General features: G+C 46.0%; 2 protein-coding genes across 3 annotated transcripts in view; one reads left to right on the forward strand and one right to left on the reverse strand.

The window, feature by feature from the left end:
• The window catches only part of ALS2CL (ALS2 C-terminal like), a 45346-nt gene extending 36696 nt beyond the window's left edge, over positions 1-8650 (forward strand). For both annotated transcript variants that reach the window (XM_030971743.1, XM_030971742.1), the window contains exons 21-26: positions 1200-1373; positions 2372-2414; positions 2630-2691; positions 4301-4450; positions 6707-6803; positions 7043-8650. In XM_030971743.1, coding sequence (XP_030827603.1) covers positions 1200-1373; positions 2372-2414; positions 2630-2691; positions 4301-4450; positions 6707-6803; positions 7043-7105 — 589 coding nt within the window. In that variant the 3' untranslated portion in view covers positions 7106-8650. The remainder of the gene's footprint in view (positions 1-1199; positions 1374-2371; positions 2415-2629; positions 2692-4300; positions 4451-6706; positions 6804-7042) is intronic.
• Positions 8340-21124, reverse strand: JMJD4 (jumonji domain containing 4). The gene is made up of 7 exons (XM_030971745.1): positions 21019-21124; positions 18501-19004; positions 16603-16768; positions 15276-15401; positions 13262-13529; positions 11362-11508; positions 8340-10546 (listed from the first exon to the last, which is right to left on the reverse strand). The coding sequence occupies exons 2-7, from the start codon at positions 18757-18759 to the stop codon at positions 10235-10237; spliced, it is 1278 nt and encodes a 425-aa protein (XP_030827605.1). The 5' UTR covers positions 18760-19004; positions 21019-21124; the 3' UTR covers positions 8340-10234.
• Positions 21125-21219: the final 95 nt, after the last annotated feature.

The following is a 21219-nucleotide window of genomic DNA, read 5'->3' on the forward strand; positions in this document are numbered from 1 at the left end:
AAAGATCTCCTGGAGCTCCAGGTTTTTCCTGGTGACTCTGGAGATCTGGAGATCCACGTTTTCCCAGGGACTCTGGAGATCTGGAGCTCCCAGTTTTTCCCAGTGAATTTCCTGGAGATCTCCTGGAGCTCCAGGTTTTTCCTGGTGACTCTGGAGATCTGGAGCTCCAGGTTTTCCTGGTAACTCCAGAGATCTGGAGCTCCAGGTTTCTCCCAGTGAATTTCCTGGACGTCTCCTGCTGCTCCCAGTTTTCCCAGTGGCTCCAGAGATCTCCTGGAGCTCCGGGTTTTCCTGGTGACTCTGGAGATCTGGAGCTCCAGGTTTTTCCCAGTGAATTCCCTGGACGTCTCCTGCGGCTCCAGGTTTTTCCCAGTGGCTCCAAAGATCTCCTGGAGCTCCGGGTTTTTCCTGGTGACTCTGGAGATCAGGAGCTCCAGGTTTTCCTGGTGATTCCAGAGATCTGGAGCTCCCGGTTTCTCCCAGTGAATTTCCTGGAGATCTCCTGAGCTCCAGGTTTTTCCGGGTGATTCCAGAAATCTGGAGTTCCAGTTTTTCCCAGTGAATTTCCTGGACGTCTCCTGCTGCTCCCGGTTTTCTCAGGGACTCCAAAGATCTCCTGGAGCTCCAGGTTTTTCCTGGTGACTCCGGAGATCTGGAGATCCAGGTTTTTCCCAGTGAATTCCCTGGACGTCTCCTGCGGCTCCAGGTTTTTCCCAGTGGCTCCAAAGATCTCCTGGAGCTCCAGGTTTTTCCTGGTGACTCTGGAGATCAGGAGCTCCAGGTTTTCCTGGTGATTCCAGAGATCTGGAGCTCCCAGTTTCTCCCAGTGAATTTCCTGGAGATCTCCTGAGCTCCAGGTTTTTCCGGGTGACTCTGGAGATCTGGAGCTCCAGGTTTCTCCCAGTGAATTTCCTGGACGTCTCCTGCTGCTCCAGGTTTTCCCAGGGACTCCAAAGATCTCCTGGAGCTCCAGGTTTTCCTGGTGACTCTGGAGATCAGGAGCTCCCAGTTTTTCCCATTGAATTCCCTGGAGATCTCCTGGAGCACCAGACCCTCCTGTGGCCACCACAACCCAACCGTGCCAAGCTCGGAGGAGCGGAAAACAAGGAGAACCCCTTGGAAATGCCTCTTCCATGGGTTTGGGAATATCCACATGGATTTCCCTGGAAAATCCCAGGGTTTTTTTCCCTGTTTTCCAGTCTCGGGAAGGGCCCCAGCCTGGTGCTGCCGCTGATCCTGCCTGGATTCTATCCCGAGCTCTCCATGCTCTACATGCTCCAGCACCAGCGGGAGGATGAGCTCTACTGCCAGGGAATTGTGGAGCTCAGCCTCTTCCCGGATATCCAGCTCCTGGAATTCCTGGATGTGCAGAAGTAAGCGGGATTTTTCCATCCCCAGGGAAAATCCCGGGAGGGTTGAGTTGTTGTTGGATTCGTCATTGGTTTTTCCCAGTTTTTTGCTGGAGTTTCTCCCAGAATTCCTACTTGGGAATGTTTGGTTGGAAGGAGAATTGGTACTGGAAAACTGCTGTTATTCCTACTAATCCTCACTTTTGTGTGGAAAATACCCAAATTTTTTGCTCCAAATCATCTGGAATTGATAAATGTCTTGGAAAAGGGATGTTCATTCCAGGGCATTCCCTGTTAAAATGTGGAAATGTGAAAAGATGGAAAAAGTGGAGGCAGATGTTTCCCTCGTCCGTTCCTGCTCCTGGATCCACCTCTGGAAGTGATGGGAAGCAGCTTGGGAATCTTCCTCTGGGATTTCAGGAGCACAGCAGATGCAGGGTCTCAATTGGATTCCATCCAAAAGAAATGAGAGGAATTGGATCCAAAAAGTGCCAAAATTTCTCATGGATTATCCCAGGATCATCCCTGAGGAACGCAAACTCTGATGGGAGCTCCCAGGGAAGTGGATCTGTGGGATGGAGGGAAGTGGATCCATGGGATAGGATCTCTGAGGGAAGTGGATCCATGGGATGGGAGCTCCCAGGGAAGTGGATCCATGGGATGGGAGCTCTGATGGAAGTGGATCCATGGGATGGAGGGAAGTGGATCCATGGGATAGGATCTCTGAGGGAAGTGGATCCATGGGATTGGAGCCCCCAGGGAAGTTGATGCATGGGATGGAGGGAAGTGGATCCATGGGATGGGAGCTCTGATGGAAGTGGATCCATGGGATAGGACCTCCCAGGGAAGTGGATCCATGGGATGGGAGCTCCCAGGTTCCTGAGGCAAATCCCACCTGGAGCAGGACCAGGAGAGGAGCAAGAGGAGGCTCCGAGGCTTTGGCAGCACCTTGGAGGAGGAGATGGAAGAACCAACGGGATTCAGGATGGAATCCATCCTAAATCCCGCTTTTCCCTTTCCAGGCACCTGTGGCCTCTCAAAGACCTCCCCCTGACCTCCAACCAGGTAAGGAAAACCCTCAGAGCCAGCCAGGAATGGGAATGGGGCACGGAATTGGGCTTGGATGAGGACAGAGCGTCTCCCAGTGAATCCCAGCAATCCGAGCTCCATGATCAGTTCCCATCCAGAGGCGCTGCCTGTGGATTTCCACGGAGATTTTGTGGGATGGCTCTGGAATCTCTGCCCCCAATATTCCAGAGGTATCCCTGTCTCTTTTCCAGAGGCGCTCCCTGATCAAGGATAAATGTTTCCTGTCTGCCACCGAGTGCCTGCAGAAGCTCATGTGAGTGCCTGCCCAGCTCTTCCCACTGAAATCCAGGGTGGGTTTTTTTTTGGGAAATGCCAGGAATTTGTACCTGTTTCAAAAGCATTCCTGGGCCATTCCGTTCATTATTTAAGGAAAAGTTGTTTGGGACGTTCGCTTTCTGGTTCAAAGCGAATTCCATGGGATTTTTCCCTCCAAACTTTCATGAGGACGTCAATAATGAAATCCAGCAATTCCCTGCTCAGTGTCTTCCACTTCCCACAGAATATTCCCTGGGAAGGAATTCCTGGCTGGGATGGAATTCCCAGAGCAGCTGTGGCTGCCCCTGGGTCCATGGAATTGCCCAAGGCCAGGCGGGACACTTGGAGCACCCTGGGACAGTGGGAAGTGTCCCTGCCATGGGGTTGGGACTGGATGTTCTTTAGGATCCCATCCAACCCCCAAAAATTCCACGATTCCGTGATTTTCAATTGTTCCAGTTGGGTTTTTGAGGCAAAGCAGACGAGTTCGGCATCAGCGCAGAGGGAAAATATTCCAACATTCCCTGAGGGATTCCAGAGCCTTGGTCTCCAGTTCCCAAAAGAGCTCAGAATTCCTCAAATCCTCAAATGTCCCATTCCACATGGGAGGTCCCAGGAATGTCCCATTCTGTATTGGAAACACCTGGAATGTCCCATTCCACATGGGAGACACCAGGAATGTCCCATTCCAATACTGGAGATCCCAGGAATGTCCCATTCCACCCTGGAACATCTCCTGGCCCAACCTTGGTGCCTCCTCTTTCCTCCACCCTTTGGAGCCAATCCATGAACTCCAAATCTCCTGAAATCCCTTCATCCCTAATTTTTTTTTTTAAAACCCCACTTTTCCGGATGCAGCTTTTCCACGGGTCTTTTATCCCGGCAGCACCACGGTGGATCGCCGGGAGAAGCTGGAAATCCTCTGGAAGAGGATCTCCAGGAAAGTCTCATTCCATATTTGAGACAACGGGAATGTCCCATTGCACTTGGGAGATCCCAGGAATGTCCCATTCCATATGAGAGACACCAGGAATGTCCCATTCCATGTTGGAAACACCAGCAATGTCCCATTCCATGTTGGAAACACCAGGAATGTACCATCCAATTTTGAAGACCCCAGGAATGTCCCATTCCACCCCGGAACATCTCCTGGCCCAACCTTGGTGCCTCCTCTTTGGCCCCAGTCCATCAATCCTTCCACCCCTGATTTTTTTCCCCTAAATCCCGTTTTTCCGGGCGCAGCTTTTCCACGGCTGTTTTATCCCGGCAGCACCATGGTGGATCCCCGGGAGAAGCTGGAAATCCTTTGGAAGAGGATCTCCAGGAATGTCCCATTCCACTTGGGAGACCCCAGAAATGTCCCATTCTGTATTGCAAACACCAGGAATGTCCCATCCGATATTGGAAACACCAGGAATGTCCCATCCAATACTGGAGACACCAGGAATGTCCCATTCCACCCTGGAACATCTCCTGGCCAAACCTTGGTGCCTCCTCTTTCCTCCACCCTTTGGCCCCAATCCCATCAATCCTTTCACCCCTGATTTTTTTCCCCTAAATCCCGTTTTTCTGGGCGCAGCTTTTCCACGGGTCTTTTATCCCGGCAGCACCACGGTGGATCCCCGGGAGAAGCTGGAGATCCTGCGGCGCACGTTCCAGGAGCTGGAGCTGACGGTGTCGCGGCTGCCGGGCGCCCACTCCCGGCTGCCCATGGACGACCTCCTGCCGCTCCTCATGTTCGTCGTGTCCCGCGCCAAGTGAGTGGGATTTGCTCCCTCTGGAATGTTTCCAGGTGGAAGAATTCCAATGAGAACTTTTGGGATTTGGGGTTGGATGGGTTGGGTTGGTTTTTTTTGGTTTTTTTTTTTCCAGAGGAGCGGTTGGGTTTTTGGGATGTAAAGTGCGGATGGAATTCTGGATTGTCAGTGTTTTATCCCAAAGGATATTTCATGGAAAATCAGATTCCTTTTATCCCAGAACTCCAAAGTGTCCGTGTCTTATCCTAGACAATATTTCATGGAAAATCAGATTCCTTTTATCCCAGAATTCCAGGGTGTCTGTGCCTTATCCCAAAGGATATGTAATGGAAAATCAGATTCCTTTTATCCCGGGAGTCCAGAGTGTCCATGTCTTATCCCAGCAGAATTCCAGGGTTTTAATGCAAAAAGTGATTCCTTTTATCCCGGAATTCCAGCGTTTTCAGCTCTTATCCCAAAGGATATTTCAGGGTTTTCATGGAAAAACCAGATTCCTTTTATTCCAGAATTCCAGAGTGTCTGTGTTTTGTCCCAAAGGATATTTCATGGAAAAATCAGATTCCTTTTATCCTAGAATTCCAAAGTGTCCATGTTTTATCCCAGGCAATATTCCAGGGTTTTAATGGAAAAATCAGATTCTTTTTATCCCAGAATTCCAGAGTGACTGTGTTTTATCCCAAAGGATATTTAATGGAAATCAGATTCCTTTTATCCTAGAATTCCAGAGTGTCCATGTTTTATCCCAAACACTATGTCATGGAAATGAGATTCCTTTTATCCCAGAATTTTGAAGTCTGTGTCTTATTTCAGACCCTATTCCAGGGTTTTAATGGAAAATCAGATTCCTTTTATCCCAGAATTCCAGGGTGTCTGTGCCTTATCCCAAAGGATATTTAATGGAAAATCAGATTCCTTTTATCCTGGAATTCCAGAGTGTCCATGTCTTATCCCAGGCAATATTCCAGGGTTTTAATCCCTGGAATTCCTTTTATCCTGGAATTCCAGCATTTTCAGCTCTTATCCCAAAGGACATTTCAGGGTTTTCACGGAAAATCAGATTCCTTTTATTCCAGAATTCCAGAGTGTCCATGTCTTATCCCAGAGGAATTCCAGGGTTTTAGTGGAAAAATCAGATTCTTTTTATCCCAGAATTCCGGAGCATCCGTATTTTATCCCAAAGGATATTTAATAGAAAATCAGATTCCTTTTATCTCAGAATTCCAGACTGTCTGTGTCTTATCCCAGACAATATTTCATGGAAAATCAGATTCCTTTTATCCTGGAATTCCAGAGTGTCCATGTCTTATCCCAGGCAATATTCCAGGGTTTTAATGGAAAAAGTGATTCCTTTTATCCTGGAATTCCAGCATTTTCAGCTCTTATCCCAGATGATATTCCAGGGTTTTCATGGAAAATGAGATTCATTTTATCCCACAATTCCAGAGTGTCCATCTCTTATCCCACAGAAAGTTGGGATAGTGAGAAGTCCCTGCCCATGGATCATTTTTAAGGGCCTTTCCAACCCCAAACACGCTGGAATTCTGGGATTCTGGAATTCCATCCTCAGCGGGGACTGGGATTCTGTAGGGAGATAAGGAATCCAAAATTCCATCCAGCAGCTGGAATTTCCTATGGATGGATCTGGAATTGTCTTGGGATGGAGCATCCCAAGCAAGTTGTGGGCTGCTCCATCCCTGGAAGTGTTCCCGGTGGGAAGCGCTTGGAAAAAATTGGGATAATGGGAAATCCCTGCTCATGGATCATCCTGAAGGAGCTTTCCAGCCCCAAACACTTTGGAGTTCTGGGATCCCGGGATTCTGGAGTGCTGGGATTCTGTGATTCTGAAATTCTTGGATTCTCTGATTCTGGAATTCGACGATTCTGGAAATCTGGATTTCTGTGATTCTGGAATTCTGGGATTCTGGAGTTCTGGGATTCTGGAATGCTGGGATTCTGGGATTCCGAGATTCTTGGATTCTGTGACTCTGGAATTCTATGATTCTGGAAATCTGGAGTTCCAGGATTCTGGAATTCTGGGATACTGAGATTCTGGAATTTTATGATTCTGGAAACCTGGAGTTCTGGGATTCTGGGACTCCGGAGTTCCAGGATTCTGGAATTCCGAGATCCCAGATCCCTCCAGCAGATCCGGATTGCACCAGCACTGGAATTCCAGAGTTTTCCTCCTCCTCTCCCAAATTCCAACCCCTCCACCCCTGAGATATTTCCTGGATTTTGGGATTTGTTTTTTCCCAGGATCCAACACCTGGGAGCTGAAATCCACCTGATCCGGGATTTGATGGATCCGACCAACCAGGGAGGAATGTTGGATTTCCTGCTGACGGCACTGGAGGTAAAGGGGATTTTTTATAGGAATTCCAGAAAAATTCCAGTTTTTCTAGAATGGAAATTTTGGGATTTCATTCCCTTGATGGGCTGGAAAAATATCCAGCCTAATCCTTAATTCTGGTCAGATTGAATTCTGTTGGAATTCTCCTTGGGATCAGCAGGGATTCTCTGCCTGCAGGAGCTTGGATTTGATCCCAGAATTCCCAAATTTTTTCCCTGATTTTTGCTCTGTTCCCTCCCCAGTCGTGCTATGAACACATCCAGAAGATCCGGCTCCATCCAAAGGAAAACTCCCACAGCTCCTGATCCATGGGGAAAATCCGAATTTTCCCGAATTTTCTGGACCAAACCCCGCTGGAAAAAGCGGGAATTTTATCCCTGGATGCCTTTAAAGGGAAGAATTCCTCCCCAGCCGAGGTTTTCCTGATCCCAAAAACACTGGAAGGGCTGGAATTTCCATCTCCAAGGTTTTTTTTTTTTTTTAAGTTTTATCTCCTTTTCCTGCAAATAATTCCCAGGAAAAATCTCCTTTCCCTGCTCAGGATGGGGTTTTTATTTTTGCACTGGAGAATTCCCAGAAAAAGAAAGAATTTCTTTGGGAAAACCGGATTTTTAATGGGATTTCTTGGGCTGGGAAGGAGAGCTCATCCCAAAACCCCTAAAAATTCTGGAATGAGAGGAGATTTTTCCCACCACTCCTTTTCCTACTTTTCCCAACTCAGGACTTTGCCAATTCCATTTGGAAGCTGCTATTCCCAAATTTCCCAATTTTCCCATGCTCCAAGATTTTTATTTATCCTTGGGAGACCTCAGGGGTGATCGCACACCTTGGAATTCTGGAGGGCTTGGAAAAAACACGGATTTCTCCCGGATTTTGGGAAATCCCAGGAAAACAACCAGAAATTATGGAATAAAAGCTCCAATCCCAACTGGATTCGTGCTCTGAGCTGGAATTTCCCTTTGGAAAAAGAATCTTTGGGATATTCCCAATGGATATTTGGGATCCTGTTCCCAGCATCCCAAAATAATTTAAAAATAGCTTAAAAAACCTTATTTTTGACAGTTTTCATCCCATTTTTTAATTTTTCCTGGGATTTTTTTTCTTATCCAGGACAATAAAACACCCCAAGCTTTTTCCCGCTGTTTTTTCCCAAATTTTCCTGATTTTCTGAATTAAGGAAAATGCTCCTTGATATTTTTGGAAATGAAGAATTGGATATCCAAAGCTTTCTAAAAATGGGATTTTTGTCATTTTTCCCTTGGGATTTCTTAATTTTTCCCAGGAATTTCTTCATTTTTCCCAGGAATTTTTTTGCCTTATCCAAGTGACTCCAAGAGAACAAAACCCCCCAGGTTTTTTTCTCCCATTTTCCTGAATTTTATCGTTGAATAAATAACAGATTAATCACGAGAATTAATATCTTAATGAGAGAATCCCATGGGAAGATTGCCAGGAATTTTAATTTAAATAAAATTAAGGGAATTTTGAAGAAATTCCAGGATCCACGTGCTCCTTCTTCCCATCTTCTGTGTTTTCAGGAATTTGGGAATTTTCTAAATGAAGGAAAAGTGGATCCTTGATATTTTTGGGAATGAAGAAAAATTGGAAGTCCAAAGCTTTAACTAAATGGGATTTTTTTTAAGTAAATGGGATTTTTGTCATTTTTCCCAGGAATTTTTTCATTTTTCCAAGGAATTTTTTTGCCTTATCCGGGTGACTCTGGGAAAACAAAACCCCCCAGGTTTTTTCCTCCCATTTCCCCCAAATTTTATCTTTTAATAAATAACAGATTCATTACTGTATTAACTAATTAAGAATTAATATATTAACGAGAGAATCTCACTGGAAGTTTGCCAGGAATTTTTATTTAAATAAAACTTTGGAATTTTGAAGATTCCAGGCTCTGCGTGCTCCTCATTCCGATCTTTGTCGTCTTCAAGAATCCGGGAATTTCCTAAATTAAGGAAAAACGGCTCCTTGATATTTTTTGGGAATGAAGGAAAAAAATTCAAAATTCCTACTGGAAAAGGACATGCAAAGTGCAGGGGGGGGGGGTAAAAATTCCAAGGAATTCAAGGAAAACGAGGTGGATTTTCAGTTTGACTTCCTAAAACTTCCCGAAATTCCAAGTTTTTCTCGGCTTTGATTTCGGGAAGAATTCAAGCGAGGCCTGAAGGTAACAGTGTTGCAGCCATTTGTGCTTCCAGGTTTTTGGATTTTTCCAAGGAAAAGCAGCAGGGGGAGGTTCCACTGGGAATATTCTGGGTGGGAATTGTGCTGTGGAAGCGTGCAGGAGGTGCTGGATCCACAAAAAAATTCCACAAGGAATTTTTTTTTCCCTGAGTGCCTGCTCAGAATCCTAAAAAAATTTGGGATTTTCCTTTAGCTGGGATGGGCTTTTTTTTCCCTAATTCCTCCAAACCACTCAGAACTTTCCTGATTTTTCCTAGAGGGAATTCTGGGGCTTGGGATAGAGCGTGGAATTTTGGGAGCACATTCCCATTGCTGCCTGAGTCAAGGCAGGTTTTGTTTGGAGTTAAATTGAATTTAATCCCGAGCGTCTCAGCTTCGGAAATCCCAATTTGGAAGACACGGAATAAACATTCCCAAATCCAGGCTCCAGCTCAGGCTGCCATGGAATTCCATGGAATTCAGCAGCTGGAATTCCCTAAAAAAGGATGGAAAAAGCTGAGCTGCACCTGAAAGTAGAGAGGTTTAAACAAAGCTGAGCTTAAGCACAGGGAATTTGCTTCATTCCACTTCCAGACTTGATCCACAGGGAATTTTTTTTTCCCTGAGTGATGCTCAGAATCCTAAAAAATTTTGAATTTTCCTTTGGCTGAGATGTTTTTTTCCTTAATTCCTCCCGAACCACTCAGAACTTTGGGAATGTTCTCTCTCCTTCCCAAATGTTCTCCCTCCTTCCATTCTCCCTCCTCCCGCTGGAGTAAAGCTCTTGTCCAAGTCCATTTCCTCCAAACCCTTTGGAAAAAACCTTGGAAAAGCGGGAATTCTGAGCAGGGCCGTGTCTATGGCCGATTCCAGGTGCTGGCTCCAGCTCAGGCTTCCATGGAATTCAGCAGCTGGAATTCCCTAAAAAAGGATGGAAAAGCTGAGTTGCACCTGGAAGAGGAGAGGTTTTAACAAAGCTGAGCTTAAGCACAGGGAATTTGCATCATTCCAATGCCAGGTGATCCACAGGGAATTTTTTTTTCCCTGAGTGATGCTCAGAATCCTAAAAAAATTTTGGATTTTCCTTTGGCTGAGATGGTTTTTTCCTTAATTCCTCCAAACCACTCGGAATCTTTGGGAATGTTCTCCCTCCTTCCCAAATGTTCTCCCTCCTTCCATTCTCCCTCCTCTCTCTGGAGTAAAGCTCTCATCCAAGTCCATTTCCTCCAAACCCTTTGGAAAAAAGCTGGAAAAGCGGGAATTCAGAGCAGGGCCGTGTCTATGGCTGATTCCAGGTGCTGGAGCAGAGCCTCCGGAGAAGGGGACAGGGAAGTCAGGTCCAGCCTCCGGAAATCCTCGTTAGCGCTTAACGAGCTCAGCACCTTCACCGTCCTCTTGAGGTCGAAGACGGCGTGCAGCATTCCCAGGGTGGAAATGGCAGCTTTGGAATTGTTCTGGGATGAGGATTCCTCATCCAGGCCCTTCTCCAGGACGGAAATCCGGTTTTCCGCGATGACTTTGAGGAAGTTGTAGAATTCCTTGTAGTCGATGCCCGTGCAGGATTTCATGATCAGCTAAAGGGGGAAATGGAGCGAGAATGGGAATGACAGCGGGAAAAATCCAGGAAAAACCCCTAAAATTTGATTTAGGAGTTCTTTGGAATCATAAATAATTATGTTTAATAATTTTTTCATTGGAATTGGTTCTGGATCCAAAGACACTGAGTTGTTTTTCCCAAATATTACCGTCGGGAATTTTCCCAAATATTCATTTTTGGAAGCAAATCAACCCAAGGAGAGGGAACAGCTTCCAGAAATAAATTGGAATTTTTCTCATCCAGAAGATTTTGGAAGGAATCCCACCCATCCTCTTCCTCATGGAATTTTGGTTGGATTATGGAGTTTGGTCTTCTGGATTCTTTCCCAGCTCCAGGGATTCAGGGGCAGCCAGAGCTTCTCTGGGAATTCTATCCCAGCCAGGAATCCTTCCCAAAATCCCACTGAAATCCCCATTTTTCCAAAGGGAAGCCATTCCCTGTGTCCTGTCACTCCATGCTTATCCCAAATCCCTCTCCAGCTTTTCTGGGGCCTCTTTAGGCTCTGGAAGGGGCTCTGAGGTCTCTCCCTTCTCCAGGTGAACATTCCCAGCTCTCCTGATCCTGAAGTTTTCCATCTTTCTAACCGACATCCCAACCTGGACACAGCCAACAACCAGAAGCAATTCCCAGACTTTTACAGGCAGCATTCCCAAACTTTTATGGAGGAACATTTCCCAACAAAACAAAGCCGTCCCCAACTCCTACTTCCTTAAAACCCGCGGAAATTCTGCCGTGAGAACTCCAAGAATCCCGGAATTCCGGCTCCCTGGATAATCCAGGATTGGGGAGTACCTGGCACTGGAGGTGCCAGTCATCCATGGGATCTTTCCATTGGCTGATCTCCCTCTGGACGGCCGCCAGCTCATCCTGCAGGAAGCACCACATGACGGCCACGTTGCAGCCGTTGACCCAGTTGTGGTTGATGGAGATGGTGTCTTCCTGAGGGAAAAGTTTGGGATAATCCATGGATAATTACTAATTAGTCAATAAATAAATTATTAGGGACAATGATATGGAATGTTCTTCCCCAAAAACCCGATTCCTTCTTTAGAAACCCAAAATGTCCCTAATTCCCAAAATGTCCCTAATTCCCAAAATGCAGCTGCTGACCCAGCTGTGGTTGATGGAGATGGTGTCTTCCTGAGGGGAAAATTTGGGATAATCCACAGATCATTAGTAATTAATCACTAATCAAATTATTAGGGATGATCATATGGAATGTGCTGCTCCAAAAACCCAATTCCCTCTTGAGAAACCCAAAATGTCCCTAATTCCCAAAATGTCCCTAATTCCCAAAATGCAGCCACTGACCCAGCTGTGGTTGATGGAAATGGTGTCTTCCTGAGGGAAAAAATTGGGATAATCCACAGATCATTAGTAATTAGTCGCTAATTAAGTTATTAGGGATGATCATATGGAATGTGCTGCTCCAAAAATCGTATTCCTGAGCAAACCAAAATGCCCCTAATTCCCAAAATGCTGCCACTGACCCAGCTGTGGTTGACAGAAATCGTGTCTTCCTGAGGGAAAAATTTGGCATAATCGATAGATAATTAGTAACTAGCAACTAATTAAGTTATTAGGAATGATAATATGGAATGTTCTTCCCCAAAAACCCGATTCCTTCTTTAGAAACCCAAAATGTCCCTAATTCCCAAAATGCAGCTGCTGACCCAGCTGTGGTTGATGGAGATGGTGTCTTCCTGAGGGGAAAATTTGGGATAATCCACAGATCATTAGTAATTAATCACTAATCAAATTATTAGGGATGATAATATGGAATGTGGTGCTTCAAAAACCCAATTCCCTCTTGAGAAACCCAAAATGTCCCTAATTCCCAAAATGTCCCTAATTCCCAAAATGTCCCTAATTCCCAAAATGCAGCCACTGACCCAGCTGTGGTTGATGGAGATGGTGCCTTCCTGAGGGAAAAGTTTGGGATAATCCATGGATAATTACTAATTAGTAGCTAATTAAGTTATTAGGGATGATGATATGGAATGTGCCACTCCAAAAAATCCCATCTTAAAGGATCTTAAGGATCATCTCATTCCATGGGCAGGGACGCTTCCCATTATCCATGGTGCATGGTGCTCCAGGCTGGAATTCCTCCTTCCTGGGAAGGATTTCCATCCTTTCCTCTTCCTTTATCCCATGATCTTCCTCCTCCTCCTCACCCCAATTCTATGCCATGGAATTCCTGGAATGGTTTGGGTGGGAAAGGACCTTAGGGATCATCCCATTCCCACTATCCCAGAGCCAAGCTAAGCTGGAATCTCCTTCCTGGGTGGTTTCCACTTTTTTTTTTCTCCTCCCCCAATTCTATGCCATGGATCTGGTGTTGGGGGGAAGGGTAATGGTTTCCTGGATTTCTTTCCTTTCCTTTCCCCATGTTCCTCCTTCTTCCCATTCTATGCAATATCATTGTCTCTCCTACCCCATCATGGGTGGGGGGCTTTAGGGATCATCCCATTCCCACTCTCCCAGAGCGCTCCAAGCCTCATCCAAGCTACCCTTGGACACTTCCAGGGACGGAGCTTCTCTGGAAAAACCATTCCAAACCTCCCAACCTCACCCAGGAGAACGGCTCAACCTTTTCCCTGGAATTCCCAATTTCCATCCATCCCAACAAAACCTTTGGGATCCCACTTCCCCATCCAGGAGCAATTCCCAGCGGGATCCATGCCCTCACCAGGTTATGAACCTGGTGGTGCCACCCGCTGGGAATGAAGACGATCTCTCCGGCTTCCTGGAGAATTTCCAGAGGGGGCTGGCTCTGGCTGTAGCGCGGATAAATCCTCTTGTCCCGAAGATCCGGAGCCGTCACGTCGAAGGGGAGATTCCCGAGGCGATCCTTCAGGAATTCCTCCTGTCCCGCGGGATACAGGAGCCATTTCTTCCTGCCACAGACGTTGGCTGACCAGCTGTAGGAGCGGAAGACGTCGGCGTGGAACGGCGTCCTGGGAAAAATCACGGATGGGCGGGAATCAATCCCGAAAGATTCCAACAGGGATTTGAGTCGTTGAGAAGCTGAGGTGCTGGTCCCAAAATTCCATGAGAAATTTCAGCTGGATTACGGGGTTTTGGTTATTGAAAGGCCATTATATGGATACTGATCCCAAAATTCCTCATGGAATTTCAGTTGCATTATGGGGTTTTGGTTATTAAAAGACTATTAATGGATGCTCATCCCAAAATTCCCCATGGAATTTCGGCTGGATGATGGGAGTGTTGGTTATTAAAAGGCCATTATATGGATACTGATCCCAAAATTCCTCATGGAATTTCAGTTGGATGATGGGAGTTTTGGTTATTAATAGGGCATTGTGTGGACACTGATCTCAGAATTCCTCATGGAATTTTGGTTGGATGATGGAGTTTTGGATATTAAAAAGCCACTGTATCCATACCAATCCCAAAATTCCTCATGGAATTTCGGTTGGATGATGGGAGTCTTGGTTATTAATAGGGCATTGTGTGGACACTGATCCTGAAATTCCTCATGGAATTTTGGTTGGATGATGGGAGTTTTGGATATTAAAAAGCCACTGTATCCATACCGATCCCAAAATTCCTCATGGAATTTTGGTTGGATGATGGGAGCTTTGGTTATTAACAGGGTATTACGTGGATACTGATCCCAAAATTCCTCATGGAATTTCGGATGGATTACGGAGTTTTGGCTATTAAGGCTATTATATGGATGCTGATCCCAAAATTCTTCATGGAATTTCGGTTGGATGATGGAGTTTTGACCATGAGAAAATCACTGTATCCACACCAATCTCAAAATTTCTCATGGAATTTCAGCTGGATTGTGGAGTTTAGGCTATTAAAAAGCCACTGTAGCCATACTGATCCCAAAATCCCTCACGGAATTTCAGATGAATTATGGACTTTTGGCCATTACAAGGCCATTATATCCATACCAATCCCAAAATTCCATAAGGAATTTCAGTTGGATGATGGAGTTTTGACCATGAAAAAAATCACTGTATCCGTACCAATCTCAAAATTCCTCATGGAATTTCAGCTGGATTGTAGAGTTTAGGCTATTAAAAAGCCACTGTATCCATATTGATCCCAAAATTCCTTATGGAATTTCAGATGAATTATGGAGTTTTGGCCATTAAAAGGCCATTATATGGATACTGATCCCAAAATTCCTCATGGAATTTCAGTTGGATTATGGAGTTCTGGCTATTAAAAAATCACTGTATCCATCCTGGTCCTGAAATTCCTCATGGAATTTTGGTTGGATGATGGGAGCTTTGGTTATTTAAAGGCCATTATATGGATACTGATCCCAAAATTCCTGATGGAATTCTGGCTGGATAATGGAGTGTTTTATATCCTCTGGGCTTCTCCTCTTTAATTTATCCCCAAAATCCCTTAAGGGCAGGGAATTCTGATAAAAACACCCCAAATGCAACTTTAGAACCATCACTGGGCTGGAATTTTCACCTGGAAAACACCGGAGTTATCCCTGCACATTCCAAGTGGCTGATCCCAAGGGAATTTCTCCTCTAATCTCCCAGATATTTTTTTTTTTTTTGTGGGCACAATTTGGGGTTTTCCCTTTTCCCTCCCATCCGGAGCCAGCTGGGACACCGGGAGACCTGCCTGGTTATCCTGATGGATAATGGGATAATTCCCTGGGATATTTAGGTGGAAAAGGAGTGTTTTTGGGAAGAGGAGAGCCTTACCAGGATCCCTTGGGTCCCATGTAGACGAACCTAAAATCATCCACGGCCACGGCATCCCAATATTCGTTGAGCCAATCCGAGGAAAAATACACGGGAGTGGTGTAAACATCGTGCTCTGGAAAAGCCCTGGAAAACACAAACGCTTGGAAAAGCAGCCTGGGAAAACAGGATCCCCCAAATGCAGTGGGAAGAGCAAGGTGGATCCTTTGGGATGGAATTCCAGGGGTTTGGGGTGGAAGGGAGTTGAAGGAGCAGCTTATCCCAAATTTTCACTATCCCGGATTGTTCCAAGCTGGTCTCGGGCACTTCCAGGGATTGAGGAGCAGCCATGGCTTCTCTGAGAATTCCATCCCAACCCCTCCCCATTCCCACAGGGAAAACTCCTTCCCAAGGTTCTTTTCCAGCTGGAGAAGGAAAGGCAGAGCAGGGGGAAGGCAACTTGGAGGGGTGGGAATGTTCCCAGAAAAGCCAATGGATAAGAAAGGATCCCAAATCCAACATGGAATAATCCCAGCTCAAATCCCACTCCAGGTGTGACTGTAGGAACTGTTCCAGTGCCATTTTCCATAGGGAGAAAACATGGAATGCTTTGGGTGGGAAGGCACCTTAAGGATCATCCCATTCCATGGCCAAGGACAATTCCCACTGTCCCAGGCTGCTCCAGCCTGGCCTTGGACATTCCAGGGATCCAGGGGCAGCCACAGCTGCTCTGGGAATTCCATCCCAGCCCCTGCCCACCCTCCCAGCCAGGAATTCCTGCCCAAATTGAGTTTAAATGGATCTTGAGCTCGGAATAAAAGCTGGGAACTGGCTGAGGGAATGACATCAGCCTGGAATATCGGGGATTTGAGGAATTCTGAGCTCTTTCTGGAGCTGGGGGCCAAGGCTTTGGAATCCCTCAGGGAACGTTGGAATATTTTCCCTCTGCGCTGATGCCGAGCTCGTCTGCTTTGCCTCAAAAACCCAACTGGAACAACTGGAAATCATGGAATCATGGAATTTTTGGTGTTGGATGGGATCCTAAAGAACATCCAGTCCCAACCTCACACCAGGGACACTTCCCACTACCCCAGGGTGCTCCAAGCTGCCTCTGGGCACTTCCAGGGATGGAGCAGCTTCTCTGGGAACTCCATCCCAACCAGGAATTCCTTCTCAAATTAAGTGGGAAGCCATTCCCTGGGTCCTGTCATTCCATGCTTATCCCAAATCCCTCTCCAGCTTTTCTGGAGCCCCTTCAGGCTCTGAAAGGGGCTCCGAGGATTCCATGGATCCTTCCCTTCTCCAGAGGAACATTCCCACTGCCGGAGGGTTGGGAATGAGCCCCGACCTGCTCAGGTGCCAGTCCTTGAGGTAGAGGCAGCCCCGGGGGGAGCGGTAGCCGTTCCGGATGTATTCCCGCCAATATTCCACGTATTCCTTGAAGGGCAGCTGCTCCTTGGGGTTGGAATTGTATTCCTTGACGTCACAGTTGGCAACGGGCACCACGGCTTCTCCTGGAATTACAAATCCCTCGGGAATTCTCCGCAGGAATGAGGAGGACCCATCAAATCATCTCAATCTCATCCCCATGGAATTCCAGGCTTTAAATGTTCCAAAGGAAGCATCCCAATCCCAGAACCATCATTCCAGGGAAACACCATCCAGGAATTACAAATCCCTTAGGAATGAGGAGGAACCATCAAATCACCTTCCCAAAGTTCATCCCTGTGGAATTCTGGGCTTCAAATATTCCAGAGGAACCATCCTGATATTCCAGAACCAAGATTCCAGGGGAACATGATCCAGGAATTAAAAATCCCTCAGGAATTTTCCTCGGGAATGAGGAGGATTCATCAAATCATCTCTTGCTCAAGCTCGTCCCCATGGGAAAAAAATTCCAGGCTTCAAATATTCCAAAGGAATATTTGATATCCCAGAGCCATCATTCCAGGGAAACAAAATCCAGGAATTACAAATCCCTTGGGAATGAGGAGGATTCATCAAATCATCTCCACCTCAAACTCATCCCCATGGAATTCTGGGCTTTAAATATTCCAGAGGAACCATCCCAATCATGGAACCATCATTCCAGGGGAACATGATCCAGGAATTAAAAATCCCTCAGGAATTTTCCTCGGGAATGAGGAGGATTCATCAAATCATCTCCCTAAAGTTCATCTCTGCAGAATTCCAGGCTTCAAATATTCCAGAGGAATATTCTATATCCCAGAGCCATCATTCCAGGGAAACATAATCCAGGAATTACAAATCCCTTGGGAATGAGGAGGATTCATCAAATCATCTCCACCTCTATCTCATCCCCACGGAATTCTGGGCTACAAATATTCCAGAGGATCCATCCCAATATTCCAGGGAAACACCATCCAAATCCAGAGCTGGATTTGTTTTAAGTGACCTGGATTTTCCTGCTGTTTATTCCACGTGTCCCAGATTTTCCTGGTTTTCCTTTGCTGTGACCTGAATGTTTCAGTTTTGTTCTTTTAAAGGGAATTTTCCCCTTAAATGCATTAGGAGGGAGGTGTTGATTAGGATTGGGATGATTTAGGATTTGGAATAATTCAATTATCCAAGGTTTTTAATTGATTTAAATAATAAAGAAATGGGAAAAATCCATGGATTAATTTTGGACAAAAGATTGGAAATTGGGGTTTTTAATGCTTTTATCCCTAAAATTCAGTCCTAAAACACCAAATCCTTTAGGATTTGGAAAAAATCCCAGGACTTACCAAAAAAACTTCGTGTAGGGGTTTTAGTGCTATCCTAAAGTTCGATTGTTTTCCATGGAATAAATAAATATCCATGATTAATTTATTAATAAAAATACTTGGGAATTTTAGTTTTTTTTAGTGGTTTTATCCCTAAAATTCAATCCTAAAAAGCTGAATCCTTTAGGATTTGGGATAATTAAATTGTCCAAGATTTTAAATTTATTTAAATATAAATAAAAATTAAAATTTAGGAATGAATAAATGGAAAAAAAAAAACCATGTGTTTAAATGTTTAGTTTAGGAAAATCTTGGAATTTTGGGGTTTTTAGTGCTTTTATCCCTAAAATTCAATCCTAAAGGACTTTAGGATTGGGAAAATCAGGATTTCCAAAATAATGGAGATTTTTTGGGCCGGGGAAACATTTTTGGAATTTTAGGTTTTTATTGTTTTTATCCCTAAAATTCAATCCTAAAACACCAAATCTTTTAGGATTTGGGAAAAAATCCCAGGACTTACCAAAGTTCTGCAGGAGATGCTCAAAGTTGGGTTTCCCATCCCACGTCACCCAGTTTTTCCTGCTGCCCCAATCCTCAGTGAACTTGGCCGAGAAAATGCAGGGATGGTTGGGAATGAGATAATCCCGGAAAAAATCGGAATAAGTGAAGGAATCGGCTTTGTCAATAAAATCCACATGGCCCCCGGGGAGAGCACCCGGAGAAGAATTCCCAAAATCCCGGAAAAAAGCGGTGGAACAGGCAAAGGTTGCTCTGTCCATGCAGGCTGGAAAAAAATTCCTGGCTGAGCCAAGGAATTTGGAAAAATAATCCCCCCACCCCCCCCAAAAAAAAAAAAAAATCCCTGCTAAAAATGGGATTTGAGGCTTTAAACGTGTGGAAAATCACGGGGAAATTGAGGGGGAATGAGTGTTGGGATAATTTGGATTTTCCATGGTTTTTGGGCTAGCTGGGAAATGGATGTTTTTTAGGGATGTTCTTTCCTCTTGTCAGAGCTGGTTCTGTCCTAAAAAAAGCAGGAAAAGAAAATGTCAGTGGGATATTCCCAAGGAATTAATGAATTGAAGGGGTGGGGGGAAAAGAAATTCCTGAAATATTTGGGAATGCTCTGGGATCATCCCTTTGTCCCCAGGTCTGGCACCTCCCACTTCCTGCAGAGCTTTTCCCAAGGATTTGGAGCAATTGCTGAATAAAAATAAGGAAAAAACGGGAAAGAAATAAAAAAAAAGAGGGAAGGGGAAGGCTGAGCACAGAGGGGATAAAGCAAAGAGGCTGCAGGGATGGGATTTGGGAAACCCTGAGGGAAAAGGGGATTTAGGGATCTCCAGGAGGGAATTCCTCCTTCACAGAGCTCCAAAGGAATATTGGGATTAAGGAATGTCCATGAGGGAATTTTCCCTCATGGAGCTCCAAGGGAACATCGGAATTATGGGACATCCATGAGGGAATTCCTCCCTCAGAGATCTCCATGGGAACACCGGGATTAAGGGAAATCCATGAGGGAATTCCTCCCTCGGAGATCTCCAAGGGAATATTGGAATTAAGGGAAATCCATGAGGGAATTCCTCTCTCACAGAGTGCCAAGAGAATATTGGAATTGAGGAACATCCACGAAGGAATTCCTCTCTCAGAGATCTCCAAGGGAATATCAAAATTAAGGAACATCCATGAGGGAATTCCTCCCTCAGAGATCTCCATGGGAACACCGGGATTAAGGGAAATCCATAAGGGAGGTTTCCTTCACAGAGCTCCAAGAGAATATTGGAATTAAGGGACATCCATGAGGGAATTCTTCCCTCAGAGATGTCCAAGGAAACACTGGGATATGGTGGTGGGATTAAATGATTTCCATGAGGGAATTCTCCCCTCACAGAGCTCCAAGGGAATATTGGAATGAAAGGAAATCCATGAGGGAATTCCTCCCTCAGAGATCTCCAAGAGAACATCAGGATTAAGGGAAATCCATGAGGGAATTCCTCTCTCACAGAGTGCCAAGGGAATATTGAAATTAAGGAACATCCACGAAGGAATTCTTCCCTCAGAGATCTCCATGGGAACACCGGGATTAAGGAAAATCCATAAGGGAATTTTCCTTCCAGAGCTCCAAGAGAATATTGGAATTAAAGGAAATCCATGAGGGAATTTCTCCTCACAGATCTCCAAGGCAACACTGGGATATGGTGGTGGGATAAAATGATTTCCATGAGGGAATTCTCCCCTCACAGAGCTCCAAGGGAATATTGGAATTAAGGAACATCCATGAGGGAATTCCTCGCTCATGGATCTCCAAGGAAACCCTGGGATAACACAGTGGGAATAAAGAATTTCCATGTGGGAATTCCTCCCTCAGAAAGATCCAAGGGAACACCAGGATTAAGGGAAATCCATGAGGGAATTCCTCTCTCACAGAGTGCCAAGGGAATATTGGAATTAAGGAACATCCATGAGGGAATTCCTCGCTCATGGAGCTCCAAGGGAACACTGGCATATGGCAGTGGGATTAAAGCATTTCTGTGAGGGAATTCTCCCCTCCACAGAGCTCCAAGGGAATATCAAAATTAAAGAGCATCCATGAGGGAATTCTTCCCTCAGAGATCTCCAAGAGAATATTGGAATTAAGTGACATCCATGAGGAATTTCCCCCCTCCCCAGAGCTCCAGAACACCGGGATATGGCAGTGGGATTAAAGGATTTCCATGAGGGAATTCTCCCCTCCCGGAGCTCCAAGGGGATGTCGGAATGAAGGGAAATCCACGAAGGAATTCCTCCCTCGCAGAGCTCCAAGGGAATTTGGGAATTATGGGACATCCATGAGGGAATTCCCCCTCTGAGATCTCCATGGGGACACCGGGATTAGGGAACCTCCAGGAGGGAATTCCCCCCACGGCCATCCCCAGCGCTGGGGAAGGACCCGGACACCACAGGGCGCCGCACACGCCATCCCCGCCTCGCCCTCCCGTCCCACCCGCACCGTAGCTGCCCGCAGGAAACGGGAGCACCCCGAGGGGAGCTACACTCACCCCCGCTCCCCTCGGGGCAGCCCCGCGGCGCGAATGGCGGCGTCTGCGGCGACAATGAAAGGCTATGGAGGGCGCCGCCGGAACCTCTGCGTCGGGCGGGTGGGGGCCGGGGGGGAGGTGAAAAGCGAAGCGCAGCGGCGCAGGGTTTAGCCAATAGGAAGGCTCAGATGCCCTGGGCTCAGCCAATGAGAGCGCGCGGAG

The sequence above is a fragment of the Camarhynchus parvulus genome, chromosome 2, assembly GCF_901933205.1.
Source record: "Camarhynchus parvulus chromosome 2, STF_HiC, whole genome shotgun sequence".
In the NCBI taxonomy this organism is placed as follows: domain Eukaryota; kingdom Metazoa; phylum Chordata; class Aves; order Passeriformes; family Thraupidae; genus Camarhynchus; species Camarhynchus parvulus.